General features: G+C 37.6%; 1 protein-coding gene across 2 annotated transcripts; it reads right to left on the reverse strand.

Annotated features, from left to right (window-relative positions):
* Window positions 1-10,424: 10,424 nt before the first annotated feature.
* eomesa (eomesodermin homolog a) lies at window positions 10,425-14,258 on the reverse strand. Of its 2 annotated transcripts, XM_038277016.1 has the most exons (7): window positions 13,359-14,258; window positions 12,928-13,082; window positions 12,205-12,326; window positions 11,877-12,035; window positions 11,685-11,746; window positions 10,867-11,585; window positions 10,425-10,735 (listed from the first exon to the last, which is right to left on the reverse strand). In XM_038277016.1, the coding sequence occupies exons 1-7, from the start codon at window positions 14,063-14,065 to the stop codon at window positions 10,722-10,724; spliced, it is 1,938 nt and encodes a 645-aa protein (XP_038132944.1). In that variant the 5' UTR covers window positions 14,066-14,258; the 3' UTR covers window positions 10,425-10,721. The 2 variants fall into 2 exon arrangements, with proteins under 2 accessions (XP_038132944.1, XP_038132943.1); XM_038277015.1 differs by having other exon boundaries at window positions 10,425-11,585.
* Window positions 14,259-19,108: the final 4,850 nt, after the last annotated feature.

Here is a 19,108-nt window from a genome sequence, read left to right on the forward strand (position 1 = left end):
TTTTAGCAACTGAACACAGTTTAGTTGTGATAGAACTCAGACAGGTGCAAACAGCTCTAAGGGGTTTTATGCTTTCGGAAGTGCTTGTCAGTGTCTTCCTTTAAATAGAGCCCGTTCCTCACCCGGCCGTCAACTTCCAACATAATCACGCAGCAGCTCAGAAATAGAACTGCGAGGTGGGAGATCAAACTATCACCTCTTAATTGTACCCCCAGTCTTAAAGATGCTGAGAGCCTATTAACGCACAAAGAAGTGTGGTGTTTACTGCTCTCTGAAACATGCATCAGTATAATGCAGCTGGGAGATGAGTCAGAAGTTAAACAAGTGGAAGAAGCACCAAACTGGCATCCACCTGTGATGGGACTGGCATCAAAGCTGCAGACAGGGAGGTGTTGTTCTTGTGATGAGATATAAAGTTCTACTTCCTATATACAAGAAAATAAGTTAAAAAGATATAAACTTGATCTGGAAAAAAGTCATACCTTCTACAGTTTAGCAGCTGGTTGAAAAAGCATCTATCTCCATCATATTTAAGGTTTTATAAGACGTTTTTGGACAGCTAGCATATATTTGTATGACGTGTTAAAGGAATAAAGGAGTAACTAGGTTATACTTTCCAGAAATATTTTTCAGATTTTGCAACATTACCATCAGATTTTCGGGTATGTACATGAAGTTGTATATAATTGTTAAGTAGAATTAAGGTCATACATGTTTTGTTTTTTTTCAAAATCTGTTAAATAAAAAATTTGTGTTGCACCGATGCCATTTTTTGGCCCCGATGCTGATACCCGATACCTGGCTGGGCAGTATTGGCCAATACTAATACCATACCAATACCATCTGTTTGAAATTGATGTGTTTGTATATATATATATATATATATATATATTAGGGGTGGGTATTGCCAAAGAAGTCACGATTCGATTCGAATCACGATTCACAGGCCACGATGCGATTCTATCACGATGCATCACGATACTTGAATTATTGCGATGCATTGCAATATTTTCTCCTCCATGTTTTGTTTTTGAATGACTCGGCACAGTATCCCACGGCCGAAAATGCTTGTGACACAAGGCAGCGTGCGTCAACACATTTGCAGCAACATCTACTGGACTGGAAGTGGTATTGCACTTGTTTTTGGCTGATGTTCGCCAACCATTCATGCAATTTTATTTATTCATTTTTTTAAATTAATAATCGATTCTTGGCATCAAGAATCGATGCAGTAGATCACGAAAATTAGAATCACGATGCATCATCATCACGATTATTTTGCACACCCCTAATATATATATATATATATATATATATATATATATATATATATATATATATATATATATATATATATATATATATATATATATATATATATATATATATATATATATATATATATATATAAAGGACTGCATACTACTTGGCTGTAAAATAATTGCCATCATGGTTTTTTCAAGCTGCTTCCTACCTTTGTGAAGCAGGAAAAAGACAAATACAAAGTAAATCCAGCAGAACTTTTTATTGCCTACCTGGAATGGGTGACAGTAGTTGAATACATTTTTGGCTCTCAAAATGGTATCTGTGCCCGATTTGTTGGTACTCACCGATACCGATACCATCATTTTAGTGCTTGATCGGGGCCCTGCCCGATACTGGTATCGGTATTGGTGCAACACTATAAAAAAAATCCCAAAATTTACTGTATCATGTATATGTCTTCAGACTCAGGATCAAACACATAAGAAATTGATGAAGAGATAACATAAACGTCCTGATTCTTAACTGTGTTTACGTCTGGAGCTTCTGGAAGCAGCATCTCTGTCACTGTCTCAAATTTCTTGCAGCTTGTTAAATGTTTTCTTATAGCTTTTTTCCAGTTCCCCTCATCTTCCCATCCCCTCTTACCAGCTTACGTGTCCTGTATAAAAGAAGCATCCTCAGAATGATGCTACCACTTCATTGTTACATAAATTTTCAATTTTGGGGGAATTTTCTTAAATAACATGCAAGTGGGCTTTGTTCAAATATCAGGAGACTTTCAGTTGGATTCTATTTAGTGATATTAGGTCAAAAACAGATGCAATGAAATCCATACTCTGCTTCTTAGATTTGTCCATGTCACAACGAAGTTAGAATAGGTTGGTTTGGAAAAACAAAATAATGTAAATACTGTAAATACATCTGCTAAGCATTGTTAGCAAGCAAGTAAAAAACTATGAAATTGATTTAGTCGTATTTTGTACAAAATGCTTAAGAATTTAGTAGAGACCATCCTTCCCAAAAGGATGTTATTTCCCTCGAGTGGCACAAACATCAGCTGGTGCCATGAGAGAACGGGAGGAATGTTAAATTGCCAAATCTGCCAAACAGCTCCATCAAAGTGCCAATGCATTGATTTTGACCCCATTTTTTCCACCTTGCTGCCTCTGGAAGCTCTAACCCAAATGCTTCCTTTAAGACCCTGGTCTATTGGGAGCCTTTGTCCCTTTGAATTTCGCTCAGTTCAACCAGGGCACTTGAAAGATAGGGGTTTAAGGCCAGTGACGAGCATGGTGTACCTAAATCAACACAAGAATGGGGATGCAGTGGGAGGGGGGAGTTGTGGAGATTGTAAATAGTCCTAGTAATCAGAGGGAGGTGAAAAGAGGGGGGACTAAGGGAGGGGGGGGGGGCTGTTGAGGTGCATTCCACTGCCCTCCAGAGGGAAGACAGAGGTTTGAAATCAATGTCCTGTTAAGTGCAGCCTTGCCGCAGGATACTCTTCAGTATTATCCATGCACCAGCGCATCAAGGCCCTGCCTGCTCGCTGCAGATGCGACCGACATGAGGCTCTTCAGCACCTCAAGTTCCTTTCACCCCTGCACTCTATGCCAACACTCAACACCCTTCTGCAAACAGTTGTGCCCCTGCTAACTGTGAGACTCATCTCACAACAGGGTCTCACGCCAACAGGCTTGTGAGCATTATACCAGTAGTTTAGTTTTTCCACCCCCATCCAGTGCCATTGAACCCGTTCCAAAGAATGTGGAGAAAAAAAATGAGGCATCTCTGTTAAGCACACTAACACCTGGGCTAAAGAGGCGCTTTAGCCAGCATCCTTAGACTACAAAATGAAACTATTGTGTTTATAAATCATTTAATCCTCACACTTATAAGACATAGCATTTCACTTCTATTGTTGGAGAGATAAAAACAAAGACACTTCTATTTGTTGTAAAAAAAAAAATCCTTTGAAAGTACTCCTTTGCAAGATATGATTATATGCTCCTTGATCTACTGTATCACTATCATGCTCTCAATATTAACAAGTACAGAACAAAGCAACATGGAAGAACCAAAAAGAATTAGTAAGTAAAGCAAAGATAAACTGATTACTTATGAATAGCAAATGGTTACAAATGTCCTCCTGAGACATATTTCCAAATAATGAAAAGGAAACATCATCATAACATCATACCATATATTTTTAGTGAACTTTACAAGAGATAGAAATTATAGACTTTTTAAAAGTGCATGAATATTCAGATAACAGCATGGATCCCTGTCTCTTCCACAGATATCCCTGAAAATATTTGAAATATCCCTGATAGTTTAGTTCATTATTATTATGATATATTTAAAATATTTGCAAACTGTTGGGAAGGGGAGAAAGAACAAGAGAAGAGGTGTTGTTATTGAATTACATAGTTGTGCTGAAGACACACATTTCCCAGTTTGATAGATTTCATCACCAGCCAAGAACCGGTGTGGTCTGGTAAAATGAAACAATTCTGATTGTGTTTGAGGTAAAGTGAATGGACAAATCAAGCTTTTAATTTAGCTATCTGAGTCTGGGCTTCAATAAGCACAGTGACCAGAAAGCGGCCGTATGTGGCAATTATATCTTTTATTCTGCTTGGCTTGCAATAGTTTGATGTTTTCGGTTGGTTTTGCTTGGTTTGACATGTGGTATGGTCTGCACTTGCCCGGTGCAGTTTTTAGGCATGCAACACTAAGTCTTTTAGTTGTCATGCAGAAATCTCCTGTAACCATTTCATTTATAGAGTCTTACTAAACTCTGTAAAGACTCTGAAAGTTCATTGCATTTTGAGCATTTACAGTTGAAACAAAAGAACTTCAACAGCAAAAGATATTAAGTAGTGAGCATATTTTTTTTTACATTTTGCATTATATCAGCCATGATCACATTTCTGTTAGGAGAAAACACTTCCAACATCCTTTGCTCTGACCAATTTGGCACTGACAGTTATGTCTGACTGAGCAGAGATGGAATAAAGTGTGTGAAATTAGGTCTCACCTAAAGGGGATAAGGGCATTTCTTCTACATTAGCTCTGTTATTTCTTTCAGTCTACAGCTCCTTATTAGTAAAATTATCTCAACTAATTTTCTATACTTAGTGTTTCAGAAAATTACCATTGTCTTGGAGAAGCAAGCTTCTTGCACGTTTTGCTAAAAAAAAAGTGACAGGAATACGACTGCAAAATATTCTAGCTGTACATTTGGTGCAGCTGTGGAAATGTTTCAAAAAGCATTGGTTGAATATAGCTGGAAATGTTTTCACTATATTAAAGTTCCTGTAAAGTACAATCAAGACATATTGGACTGTAATTTATTTCCAAAAACATGTTGATTTTTTTTTTTAATTGAGGAGAAAACCATGTGCATAATTTCTAATACAGTTTAAAAGAATGATTCTGAATCATGTAGACTAATGACATTAACCTCATCATATCTAAATACCAACCCTTTTTAAAACAAAACTGATTAACAAGATCACAAGTGAATGCTTCACAAATAACTGAGTTACCGCATGAGACTCAAACTGTCCCTGAGGAACAATTCGGGATCATTCTTACAGTCTTGTTAATCATTTAGGAGAGGTGACATTTATCAACACATCAAAAGAGAAAATGTAGTGTGAAGAGGAAACATAATTGCAACTGTCTCAGTCGGGCCTGATTTTTTTTTTTTTTTAAAAGGGGGTAAAAAAAAAAATAAAAATCCAGATCCAGACAAGGGTCTCCCCGTGGCTGCATTTAGTCAGTGAGAGCAGTAATAGTGTGTGACTGAAGGTGAGGAAACAGCCTCAGGCCCTCATCCCTGTTTAGATGTCAGCCCTCCTTGGGTACACCATCTTTATAGCCTCCCCAGCACCTCCTTACATGAAGTCTCAACATGGAAATCAAAAGAGGGCCACAGGGAAGGTCAAACACACATGACGCTGTCCATGCACGTACGTATGATACATGAAGTTTTAAAGATGCGCTGCTCTTTTTGTTTGATCTACAAACCCCTTCATTGGGTCCTCTTGGGCCTTGTGTGGCAGAGAATACCCTTAAATGGAGGGTCTGTGGACCCCTTTGTGGCAAAACTTCGATTGCAAAGATTGTAACCTGAAATGTTAACAACAATAGAGCTCTGAGAGCAGTTCTTTACTATATCCCATTGCGCATATCTCTTTTGAGGTAACATGAACTGAGTTTCTAGAAGCATGCTGTAAAGGTGTCTATTGATTACTGTACTTCTTGCATGAGTGCCTGAAAAAGATCCAACTATTGACTTGTTCCTGGCTTTTTGGAGACAGAATGTGCTCCAAAGATTCACCTGTTAAGATTTAATACTGCACAAAAACAATAATAAAAGCTGAATTAGATACTTGCCCTTTAAGCTTTTACTATTTTTTTAATCTTACAACCACACCCTTAATGTGTTTTTCTTTCTTTTATGTGGATTTCACACGAAACACCCAAACAAAATAGCCCAAATTATAAAGTGGAATAAAACTTTCTTATGACTTTGTATTTTTTTTCTTCTTTATTTAGCAAAAAAACAGTCTGATATCCATTTACCTTTTAAATAAGTAAAACTAAATGCCATGAGAGATGATCTAATTAGCAAATACAATCCATCTGTTTGTAATTTAATCATAGAATACATACAGCTGCTCTGTTAAGACTTTTGTGGTTTGTTTAAGAACATTATTAAACCATCAGCATGATGATGACAAACACTGGAAGGGAGAGGGGGTTTAGTTCTGGATAACTTTAAAGTATGAAAATGTTATAAACTATAAATTAATCCGATCAAAAGAATCTCAGTTGTTTTGTTTGGATCACGTCTGTTCTGTAAAGAAATAGAGCCTGTATAATCTCAGACTAATTCAATGTAAAGCTATCCTTAATGTGCTTGGAGCATAATAATGTAATAATTGTTCTTATGTAAATTAACACTTAAAATAATATCTCAAAAATCATAGACCAATGCTCCATTCATCATCAAAAAGCAGAAGAAAGCTCTTATATGCAAACCAGGGTGAGATGCTTAAACTGGCGTGCTAGGACAGCTGAGCAATTATCTGAGAAGGGCCAACAAGACCCATGGAGGCGCTGCAGATATCCGTTGCTTACGTCTTTCAAAAGGATTACTGGCAGTTTGCACACCAAAATTTTGGCCTGTTTGTGAAAGTAGCTGAAAAGGAATCTACTGACATAAGAACTCTCAATCTATAGAGGCCAAAGCAAACATCTAAAAGTAAGCATTCTGTTAAAATGACAACCATATCTAGCTTTTGTAAAACCCAGCTACAATATGTAAAAGACCAAAATGTTACATGTTATGATCTGGCATTTTGGGATTTTTGGTTCTCTTTAATTTTCTCTTTGGGTTTTCAGTTAGGCCTGGATTTATGTTATTCTTTTAGTTATCTCCTAATAAGCAATACTTGGTATTTGCTTTAGTTTTATTTTGTCATTCATTGTTTACAGTTATCTTTAGGTTATTTCCTAGTTACTCTCCATTGCCCTGTAGTGTCAGTTTCCTTCCCATTGGTTTTCTTTTAGTTCTTTCTCTGCTCACCTGTTCCAACTCATTGTATATATATCCTTCCTCTGCAGTTAGTTTTTGCTGTATTTTGTTTCATTATGTCATGCCTTCATCAGTTCCTGTCACTCACCTCCTGTTAACTCTGTTCTGGTTCCCATGTTCCTTGGATATTTTATTTTGGACTTATACTTTGGCAGCTATAAATCTGCAACAAATCATTTCTGCCTCAGCCTCTTCATTTTGGGTCCAGCTACAAACTTTTCCATTCATTGTCATACAATCAATCACTGTATATCATTATAATGACACAAATGCCATTGTTAAGCACAGCAGGTCAAGCATCATGGAGACGAGTGGAGCTAGATACGTTAAAATCCTGCAAAAAAGGTAGTGGTTTACAACGGAATGGTCTACATCAAAGTGTATTTGTCATCTGTCTGTGAAGCTCCTCAGGGTTGCAGAAGAAACCACTGTTATCGTTCCAAAGCAGGATAGGGATGAGTCCCCACATGCTGTATTTGGGAAGTAGACTGGCTGGTCCACCGGTGCGGTCAGAAGGATTACCCCCCATCTCCACCCCCACCACTCTGTCCTGCCTTCACCGTCCTAGACTTCACTATTTACTTGTGATTATTGTAACTGGAGTCAGATTCCTTTATTGTGTAAAATCAGAGACGATTCTGTATTAGATTGACTCATGATATTGAAGATGTAAGTTTCCAGGTGTTTTGCATCAAATATAACTTGAGATAAAGCGGCAACCATTTCAGTCTGTCCAGTACATAACTGTTAAAAATAATAATAATAATAAAACAACATACTTTGAATAGACTTAAAGCTGTATGGGTCGAAAAAAGCTGTTTCTAAACAGAGTATATTGGCCTAAGTCCGATTGTAATTGTTTGTTAGAAAGAAGAGCTATTTAAAGCAATAATGTCCATTATTTCCTAAAGCTTTACAATTATGCCCCACTTTTTTTTTTGAAAAGTTCACATGAAATGCAAAAAAGGGTTTTCAAGATTTTGGTAGTAATTTAAAATAAAATCCTGAAAGTTTGGAAAGCAAATCTAGCTTTGATTGATCACTCTGTGAACAGAAGTTTTATAAAGATAACTTCTGCAGTAGCTGATTACCAACATAGCTAATATAATAATAATAATGCTGTATGCATGTGCAAAAAAAAAAAAAAGTAGATGCAACAGAGTTAGTAAGCTTGTAGAGGAAGTACTCTATGGTGCAATGCTTTTCGTATCCTTAATCTTGAGTCGTACCTAAAACAAAAAAGTATCATGAAAACTTCAGATTACTTCTACAGAATAGAAATAACTGTTTATGTACAACATAAAAGGGTCGTTTTAAGCATTAAGAGGAACATTAACCTGATGCTTGATTGGTAAGAGGGGGCCAAGTCGATTATTTTTGAGATTCTAACTGCGAGACACAACAGCTATTTCCAGAAAGACCTCTTTCCTCAATTGTCGCACATCTCTGCAGCTATTCTTCGCACGGAGTGTGGCTGCTGTGCAGCTTGTCCGGTTATAATCTTGACAGCTGTTCTCTGTATCACAACAAATTATCAACAGGGGTCAGGACATGAAAAAAAGGGGGAAGAAAAACACCATCATCTGCTCTGGAGCACAATTTGCTGACACGAACAAGTGAAAACATTTTTATTCTTGAGGCCTGAACCTCCCACCTCAACCAGTCTTTTTTTTTTTTCCTCCTTACAGTTTTCCTGAGAGGCCGGGGCAATCAAGCTCTCTACCTTGTTAGGAGGTGTTAATTGGAGTTAGTCAGACTCCTCACTTTGTCAAGGAGTCTGACAACAGAATTAATTAGAATTTGAGTATGTAAATCAATTCAAATTGGGGTCCTCATAGGGGAGGATGTGAAGATTTTTTGTTGAGGGAAAAATCAGGTGCCTCAAACATGAGCCAAGTGACTATTATGACTTCCCTCTTCTTATCTTTACGAATACAGTTTTGGAGAGGCTGAAGACATACGGTAAAAATAGAGGTGTTGAGCTGAAGGTTACATGTAGATGGATTGAAGCTGAATCCCTTTTTTTTGCCTGTTTTTCACATTTTATGTGTGCTCGCCTTGCATGTATGTTGCATTGCTTAGGTTAATGATAAAATGTGTGAAAACACCATGGCAACAACAGAAAGGACTTTTCGCTTTCCTGTGCGTTTAGCCAGAACTATGTTGTCAGCTCGTAAATTGTGTAAACCTATATATTTAAATTACTCTTTGCTCACTTGCATTGTGTGCTGCGGGTGTTAATGTAGCATTTATTTGCAGAATAAAAATGAATTCTCTGTACTTTGTGTTCTGCTCAAAGAAGCAAAGAAAAAGGAAATCCATTCCTGTTGTGGGCTTTATTTTCATATGCTAGTTTATTTTTAGCCTTTCTCATCTTACTTGTATATTTAACAGAGTTTGAATGAAGGTTGAACTTTAAAAGTATAAAATTGACTTATGTTAACGAGGTGCATTGCAATTTATTTGCAAAAACTTTGATGTTAAATAAAGACACCATTTCTGTTAAGCCTCCTTTAAAAGCTATGATACACCTTTTTTTTTAAACGTTAGTACGAATATATATTATGTCAGATGTATTATAATTTCAACCCGATATCTGTGAGAGAAAATTCTTCTATAAAGTATCGCAAATATTTAACCGAATGCAAAAATTAAATGTGCTGTTAAATATATTTTTGATAATAAAATACAAAATGCTGTTTATATAGGTCGTTTTATAATGCATATAAAACCTGTTTAGTTGTAAATACATAATCTCTCAAGTGTAAACTGTACAGTTTTAAGCAAAGAAAACACTGAATCAACCTGGCAGTAAAAAAGAAAGAATTTTAATTCTTAAATTTTGACCAGTGAGAGCAAAGAGCTTGCTTATTTTTCTGCACTGGATTATTTGATCTTTCTGCGTGATGTGCATATTGAATAGTTCTGAAATAAAACTGACTTTTAAAGTATATGCTTTGATTTTTGCTCTTTTAAGTGTTTGATCGAAGTATAATTTGTCTAATGATGTAAAGAGTTCAAAAACTTAACCTATTTCACCAAATATATTCATTTTATTCCAAGTATTCCTGGTTAGTATGTTTGTTAAAACCAGGGGTTCTGTGTAAAAATATTGCAAAATACCCTAAGTTTCTGCATAAACACGTTAAATGCTGTTTAATCATACCCTTTAAAAAAAAAACATCATAGAAGCCTTGACAAAAAAAGCATAAACTGTAAAAGCCAATCCTATCAGTTATAGACAAATCCTAATGTAGCAGATTTATCAATTAGGATACAAAAATAAAACCAGCAATTCTTCAAAAACAAATTGTTGAAAGTTTTAAATAGATATTTTGGGTTTAAAAAAAATCTGAAATGATTTACTGAAATATTTTATTGTGCTTTAAGTAAACTAAAAATGTTTAAACCGCTTGTTGTTTCTGGCGGTGCAGCCATGTTTCTATCAATCTGTTTTTATCTGCAGCGCATCGATGTCAGTAAGCAGAAGGCGGCTCATGAAGCGCCATACTTCCTTATAAAAACATACATAGGAAGAGATGTTCGACAATGCTTTAAGAAAAGCCATTTTATTTTTCCATTTAATAACACTCCCATGAAGACATTTTATACATGATACATCACATTCTAAAGTGCACAAATACTGTACAACAGAAATGACTTAAATACGCAGGGGTGGCAGGGTAGAAAACACTTTTTTAAAAGGAAAAAAAAAAGTTGTAAAAAATAATTTAAATTTAACATGCTTGATTTTTTTTTTTTTTCAAAAACAACAATCACTATGCATGTTTATGCTCGTGACAAGGGTTGGCCTGGGAAAATAACCTTGTGCAGCTTGCTTGGGGAAACACTAAGCTTTGGCACCTTTAGAGAAAAGAGAAAAAAAAAGACATTAACAAGGACTGGAGAACACTCAATGATAAAACCAAATAATTATATATAGCTTAAATAAATACAGTCTTAGGGGCTTGTGTAGAATGCATAATAACCCATGCCTTTTGGGTTGTCCTTGTTGTACTCCTCCACAGTCAAATCCTCACACTTGATGGTGGGAGAGTTCTCTGTACTTGAGCCCCCTGGGGACATCCTGCGCCTTTTGCACACCATGGAGTACACGCCAGAATCACTAGAGTCCACTGATTTCAACGAGTGGGATGTCTCGATCCAGGTTGAGGTGGGCTGAGCATTCTCCTCCGGCAGCTTTTCTTTAGTGGTCCCCAGCTGGTCCTCTACAAAGGCTGGGGGGCTTGGGCGAGGGGACCAGGGCAGACCTGTTGTCATTTTGCGTGGGTAGGAGCTCCTTGTTCCCCAGCCTGCAGCCATAGATGCAAAGGCCGAGTCTGGGTAGTAGCTGAGGGCATGGGAGGTCTGCAGAGACAGAGGCTTGATGCCGTACGACAGCAGGCTACTGGTGGAATAGTCATTTTCATAGGAGAGATCCAGCTTGTTGGAACCTGGCTGCTGGACTGGGGGGACAAACCAGCGCTGGGCAGAAGCAGCGGCACTGGGATCCTCACTCTGAGGGGAGAGGAGGCTGTTGGTTTGGGGGACGGCACGTTCGCCGGTGTAGAATCGGTTCTGAGGCAGGTTGTTGACAAACTGGTCCTGAAAGAAAGGCTGCATGGCATAGCGGGCGCCGGGTACAATCTGGGTAGAGCGAGGGGAGTCTGTTGGAGACGGAGTCAGCCTGTCACTCTCTGGAGCTGTGTACATCCTGTTTATAAGGACATTTATATTTATAACAATTCTGTAGAACCGCAGATATGCATTAGAAAAAGAAAGAGGTTAAGTGTGTGAGGTTAAGGACACGTACGAGTCATAATTATCTCTGAAGCCTTTTGCAAAGGGGTTGTGATCTATCTTCAACTGTGTGATCTGAAACAAACAATAAAAATCCCAGGATTAATAATGAGCATTTTAACACAAATACGTTTTAAAGTTTAAATGCATGCATGCTGATATTAAAGAAAACAAGCTGCTGCATCTCATCTGAAAAAAACCTTACATCTGTGTTCTGGTAGGCTGTGACTGCTATAAACTGGTTCTCTGGGAAGGTGAAGGTTTGAGTTCTGGCCTCGTTGTTCATGTCCTCAACGCCATCTTCAGTCACCTCCACAATGTGCAATCGTGGTTGGTATTTATGAAGCGACTGCAAGACTATCATCTGAAAATAGGAAATGGCGATATGCTTCACACTCTGCATTTAAAAAAAAACGAGCAGCTACATGTCTCTGACACTCCAGAGTGTGCATCAAACTAACCATTCATTCAACAACCCAAAGCACAAAAAAAGCTGTCAAATTTATTGTCAGCTTACAATTTAGTTTTCTAACCTGTGTGTTGTTGTTGTTGGCCCCTTTATTGTTGGTAAGCTTTAATTTGCCGAAAGAGATTTCTTGCCTCATCCAGTGAGCACCAGTGTTTGGAGATTCAGGATGAACATAGACTTTGTTACCTAAAATAAAATAAAATAAAATAAAAAGAAAAAATAGATAAAGTGATAAATATTGAGAAATATAATTCAAATACAGTTCAAAAGGTACATCATGACAGAATATGTAACTTTATAAGATAGTAAAAGTGTGCTGAATTCAAGGAGAGAGAAAAAAAACTGTTTTCCCCTTTTTTTTATTTAGATTAACTATTTATTCATAAAGAAAATTATAAATTTTAATGTATAAATAGATAAAATGAAGTTTTTTTTTGGTTTATTAAAAGAAACAATTTTCAAGATTCAATTCCTTAGAATTGTACCTGTTGAAACTGATGCAGGCAACTGATTCAATAATATCACAACTCAAAACATTTAAAAAATGAGCATGCATCTTACTGAGGGCAAAAACTGCATCATTCTATTTTTAAACCAATAAAAACTACAGTTTTCTTTTACAGGCCTTTTTGTGCAAACTATATCCAGTCACCTAAAATTATATTTTGCACACGCACTTATTTCTTTGTAAAAAAAATAAACAAAAAACAAAAACTAAAAAAAAAAAACAAGCAAAAATGTATACATCTGCAACCGATTTTTATTTATTGTTAATTATGTTACTCACCTTGCATATTATTGTCCGCCTTTCCACAGGTTACCCACTTTCCTCCCTGAAAGCGCCAATGATTGGGGTCGGCCAGAACTATTTCTACAAACACATTGTAATGGGCCGTGAGGTTCAGTCCGGTGATGTTGAAACTGAGAAATGGAAACATCCGTCTGCAGAAAAAAGGAAAAGACAAAAATAATTACTAAAATATGTGCAAAAAATTGCGCAAAACCTGTTAATCAAATTATATTTGCGCTTTAACTGGTTGATCGGGCCTTGCGCTTTCTTACAAATTAAAATTCATTTCTGATTAAGATTTGAAAATATTCCGATTGTCTTCTTTTGTTTGTATGTTTTGTTTTTTTTTTTAGTTTGAATTTTGTCGATAAAAAATATATTGGAAAAAATAAGATGTCAAACTAAACCAGCACAATCAGTCCGTTTACCTGCCCTGTTTGGTGATGATCATCTCGGTCTGATGCCGGTGAAACTTGAGCCAAAGAGGCCGGTTGCACAGATAAACCTGCGCCCTGGCTCCGGTCGCGGACCCCGGCAGAGACATGGACCCGATCCCCGTCCCAGTTCCGGAGTAGGACGGGTACAAGCACCCCGGTCCCTGGCTGAACTGGTAGCCTCCGCTGCTGAACTGGCTCCGGCCGCTGCACACGGACGGGGCGGTGAAGCCCGCGGGCGGCAGCACCGATCCGTAGTGTAAGGAGGCCGGGTACCTGGAGCCGCTGGAGCCGCTGTACACCGAGCCGGTCTGTCCTGCGTATGGAAACAAGGAACAGGGGCTGGCCATGTCGGAGCTGGTCTGGGAGGAAGAGATGAAGTATCTGTCTGAGCCGAGCTCGTCTATGTTGTACCGGCGGCCGCTCGTCAGCTCGTCCTCCCCAAGCACCGGGGAGCCTTTCCTCCCGTCGGCCTTATTATTATAGTTGTCTCCCTCCGCCTCGCCCAGCATCCCGGCCCCCACCCCGCTCAGGTACTTCTTAGAAGCGCTGCTGGCTTCTGGCTCTGTGCGCTCCACCTCCTGGTAGTCGAGCTGAGAGGACGGCCTGGGGCTGTTGTTTGCGCTGTCCGACGAGGACAGGTTGTAAAAAGTCTTGGGTAGATTGATGCTAGCGCTGGGAAGAATATTCTCTAACTGCATATTTTTTTTCTTCTAGTTCAAGCAATAAATAAATGACTTTTAAAAGGAGTCCAGAGAGGTGGAAACTCAGAGGTGCCACCGGCGCCCGGGTTGGTCTCGCTTTCTGCAGCCCACCTCCCCTTTCACCGACGCTCAGATGTTAGAGCCTTTTCCTCTCCTACAGATTTTCAGATTAGATGAGATAATGGTTTGGGTGGGAGATGCTGAGCGGCTCTTATATGATTCGCTCAGAAAACAGATTGTAAACGTCAGGGGAGGGGTTTTGGAGCGGGGAGCCGGCCCTCTCAGTGGCCAATAGGAGCGCTGCTTTGGTTCAGCTATAAAAAAAAAAAAAAAATAGAGTTTAATTATCTTTACATTTTAAACCCAGTTTGGTGACTGTTAAAAAAACAAAACCCTACAAAACCATTAAAAGTCTATTAGTTTAATCATTTAGTATGAAAGTAAGTAATGTGGAATCTTTACACTCTAAAGTTTTCCTATTAAGCTTTGATATTTGTTACTTACAGCTAAAACTAACGTGAAATTCAGTTTCTGAGAAAAATGTGACTGTTATAGAATGCCAAAATAAAGATTATCCATACAGAAAATATTTTATGTTTGTCAACAAGACCCCAAATTTTGTCATTAGCCTACAAAATGAGGGTATAATAATTTCCTAAAGGACCTTGTAAAAGAAACTGGTCGACTTGCATTTAAGAATATGACTTGAAAGTTAAGTGGAAGGAAAAACTGTAGTAGAAATGTGCGGGAGCACCACAGCCTTAAAAGATTCAGATTCTAAATTTCAGAAGCCAGTCATTTACTGATTTATTGTTTCAAAAGTGATGACATAAGCTTGATGTTTTACGGTCTACTCAATGCCTCCATCTGCTAACTTTATTGACATGCTGATTTTGTTTCCCACCATAACGTGGCATCTGTCTACATTGCTAAAGGTACCAAACCAGCTTTAATCACCAGTATTGCTCTGCTGGAATGATCAATGAAATCACCCTATTCAAAAATCTAGAACCATGATTTTCAAGAGAAACATAGGGGACACCTGATCCTCAGGGGCTGCTTGGTACACTATTAAAACAAGCTGTGCCTCCTTCTCACCTCAGCAGAGCAACGGGCTAATTAAAGCAATAATTCACACAAAATACTTGCTTAACATAGGGTTCAATTTTCTCTTTGTTAAAAAAGACAGGTTCATACAATCCTAAGATTAGGTAACTTTTGTTTTATAATACTTGCAGCTGTAATTAATTAATCTCAACTTTTGGAGTTTGAGTTGAAAGTTAAATAAATGTATTTCCAGAATTTCAAGTTAAAGCACAGAAAGTTGTAGTCAGGTAAAACATTTCACATTACTGCCAATCTCTACCATATACAGTATGTAGATTTCTGTTTTGTCTCTTCGCTGTAGTGATGATATTACCGACTGCCTATACGACTTGGTTTGATGTAAATGTATACAGAATTATATTGATAACTGACATTTATACAGTATATTGCAAATTTCTGCTTATTATCAAGGTGTTTACAGAAACATATTGAATTTGTGTATTTCATAGTCATCTTTTCACAGTGTATGAGTGCATTATCCACCCAAAAATATAAAACAAAAGGTTTTCACATGAATAAAAACTTTACGACTGAAAACCAGGAAATATCCCTTATGCTGCAAATAAGGACATTGATTTTATATATATTATTCTTATATATACTAGACATTTAATCACTGACAAATATTAAGAATAAACTCCAATTAGTGTTTGTAGTTTTGAGGTGTTATAACAAAAAAAGGAGAAAAAAAAGTATATTTCTCATTTTATTCTTTATAGAGTTAAATAATGGTTCATAAAAACAATAACTATAAACATGACTGTTCCAAAGTGTGCAGCAACATGTGGCGGAAGGGCAATTGCATTTCTCTAAGCTATACATCCAAAGAAAACTTCAGTTTCCCCACCTCAGAGTTGCTTCTTATTAGGAAGTCTGTCAACCATGATGGTCTGATAAAAAATAATAATAACACTTTAGTGCGTTATTTTATAAAACACACAGACAGGCAAGCTGGCTATACCAGCTCAAAGATACTATGAGTATCGATTTTTTTCCTCCTATACTTCCAGGAAAGAGAAACAAATCTTAATTTTGCTTTAACAATAAAACAAAAACAACAACAACAACAAAAAAAAAAACGCTCAAATCCGTCCTTCTTATTGATGTGTATGGAAAATTCATGCTCAGACACTCAGTAAAATAAAAATGCCCTTTAAAAATCAGCATGTTAATATAGTCCTTTATTGTGCTCGCTACAAGGTGTATCCAAGCGATGCCCAGGGGCCAGCAGGGGGCCCTAAGCACAAACACGATACAGCTGACTGATCCTGGATAAGATTGCCCTTTTTACCGTTGGATGAGGGTGAAAAATAACTTTATAATGTTTTCTATTGGCTCACATGCGAATAGAAGAAAAATCCTGTACACAAACACGGCCTGCACACACTTAGACTGAAAAGAAAAACACCTTAAACCTGCCAGCATCGGAATGATGAGAGCAATCTGTATTCGGATTCCGTTTTTTTTGACTTACCCTAGAAAGGCTCAGAGGCAGACCCCACTTCCCTGCGCGCAAACAATCCAACCCCTGAAGAAAAAAAAACAGAAAGACTCACATGTGCACCTTGTTTCCTATAATTGGACTTCACCGCCTCTTCAGCACCAGCGTTAATAAAAATATTTCCTGCCAAAACCTGCCGAAAATAAAACTCCAAAAACTAAAAGACGGTTATTTCAATTTCACACTTGTAAGGGGGACGCTAAAAAAAAAAGGTTTGAATTTTTCGCCCTGCAGTTTTCTGCTTTTTTTTCCTTTTGACTTTGTTTCTCAAATAAAATATTATGTTTTTAAAAGAAATAATAATAATTATTAAAAAAACACTTTTCTGCGTGTTTATCACGTAAAACCTCACATGTATGGACATTTTAATAATTCAACGAGAGAAAGGAATGGAAATGATTAAAATGCCAAAATCCCTGATAAAAACACAAAAATGAAAGGCTGTCGTGCAAAATAATAAAATATGTTCAAACGAAGCTGATGTATATTTAAGCTGCTTCAGTTGAACATTTGAGAGGTTTTTTTTCTAACGAAAAAGAGGATTTTCTTTGTTTTAAGAAATTTTTAATATTGTTTAAATCTGTTTAAATCTGTATGAATTTTTTAAAATATAGATAAAGAAAAAACACAAAAAGCAGAATTTATTTGCTTCAGAATTATTAAAAATAGGCCTTACAATATAAAGATAAGAAAAAAAAGAAAAACGAAAATAATTTATTTAAATTGGAAACTCCGGATTTATAAATATAGGTTTTTTACACTAGTGAAATAATGATAATGGAGCACAAACAATTTCCTATTAAGGTGTAAAAAAAAAAAAAAAATCAAAGAGGGAGAACATGTTCTGTATCCAGGCCTGATGGGGATTCACAGGATTTATAGAGACAGCGCTCTCTAGTGATGGAGGCAAAAACTCTGAGTATAATTATTCTACTTCACTGGTTATATATAAAAAAAGAAAAAAAATTAAATGCTGAAAGAAGTCACCTCTCAGGTGTTAAACTTCTTTCTGACTTTACATAATCCTCAGCTCAATTTAATGTTGGCATCCTTGTGTTTTTTTTTAGAATTGTGCAGGGGTGTTCTTGTGTGTGGAGCCAGTTTGTGCATGTGTGAGCTTTAAAGAAAGCTGCAGGGGAAGGAGGCTGGGAGTATTGGGTGGGGTGGAGGGATGGGGGGGTGAGATGAATTTGGGGAAAATGGGGATACAAATCTGTGAAAAGCTAAGGGAGAGTCTCGGCTGGAGGCAGATTGGCTGGTGTCATAAATGGGACAGAAAAGCCCGGCGACTGGGCCATCAGGGAACCTGAGCGACATGCGTACGGCTCACGGCCTGTCAATCAGAAAAGAAGACCTCCTCAGCAGACACATACTCCTACATCAGACAGCTGACACCTGAGATCCAGCATACTTTTCAAAATAAACTGAAAGCTGTTACTTACTATCTACAATGTGTTTTCATGCTGTTGTCTTGAAAAGTGGAAAGTCCATATTAAAGGTACCATCATAGGTCTGTGAAGTTGATTTAAAATTAAACATAACAAGAACATGTACCTGTGTATTTATGTCCACCCTGCTTCACCCAATGCTCTGTAGCTGCAGGCTCCTTCTATAGTTAGCGGGTAAACCTTTAGTTCAAAGGAAGCAGCATTTCTATTCAAACCACATTTCAGTATTTCACACCTGAGCTGTCAACACCTTATTAGTACAATCATCCCTTGTATTTTTTCTCTCGCTCTCCTCTTTTTTAAGATAATCAGTGAATTTACCTGTTAGAGTTGGTGAAGGTTCTATTTAAGAGAAATTTTGCTCTTATCACAGCTGCACTCTGTCAGGGTCCTTATCCTTTGGCCTACTTAAAGTTTTCTTGTGAGACTTGTTTCACAGCTGATTATTGTACATTATAGCTTTATTTTATGAGCTAATTGTCAGAAAATCCTGCTAAAACAGCCAAAGTGTTTTTGCTTTAATGACTGCAGTCTGAAACACGTAGGTCTTCCTCATGCCTATAAAGATGTGAAAACTAGAAAACAAAATAAACCTGATTTATGGGCCACCTATAAATAAGCTAAATCCAAATGAGGTGGATGTATAGATCCTACTCATAAAGGAGCTCCCACTCTTGACCTGTCAGCATGTTTCTTGACCACCTATAAAAGTCCAAGTGTGTCTGAGATGACCCCGTTTGGCCCCAGGCCAGGGCCTGCACGACAGGGGAAGGGAAGTCCCACCATGTTGTTGTCAGAGTAGATCATCAACACGGCACATGAAAGGCATGCATTCCCAGTTTTATGAGCCAAGGTGGCTGCAGAAGCCTTTACTCGGGAGTGAATTCATGTGCCCCATTGTAAGGATTAATAACGCAAGTCTCATTAGAGATCCGCGCCACAGAGACCCCTGTAGGGAGGGGTGCTGGGAAAAGGACTAAGAGC

Source organism: Cyprinodon tularosa, unplaced genomic scaffold, assembly GCF_016077235.1.
Source record: "Cyprinodon tularosa strain WSP-4 unplaced genomic scaffold, ASM1607723v1 ctg13, whole genome shotgun sequence".
NCBI classification, from domain to species: Eukaryota; Metazoa; Chordata; class Actinopteri; order Cyprinodontiformes; family Cyprinodontidae; genus Cyprinodon; species Cyprinodon tularosa.

Coding starts and splice junctions, on each gene's coding strand:
- eomesa (XM_038277015.1), bottom strand. CDS start 14,065: ATGCAGTTAGAGAATATTCTTCCCAGCGCTAGCATCAATCTACCCAAG. Junction 12,327..12,927: donor GGCGGACAATAATATGCAAG/GTGAGTAACATA, acceptor ATTTTATTTTAG/GTAACAAAGTCTATGTTCAT. Junction 11,586..11,684: donor TTCAGAGATAATTATGACTC/GTACGTGTCCTT, acceptor CCTTATAAACAG/GATGTACACAGCTCCAGAGA.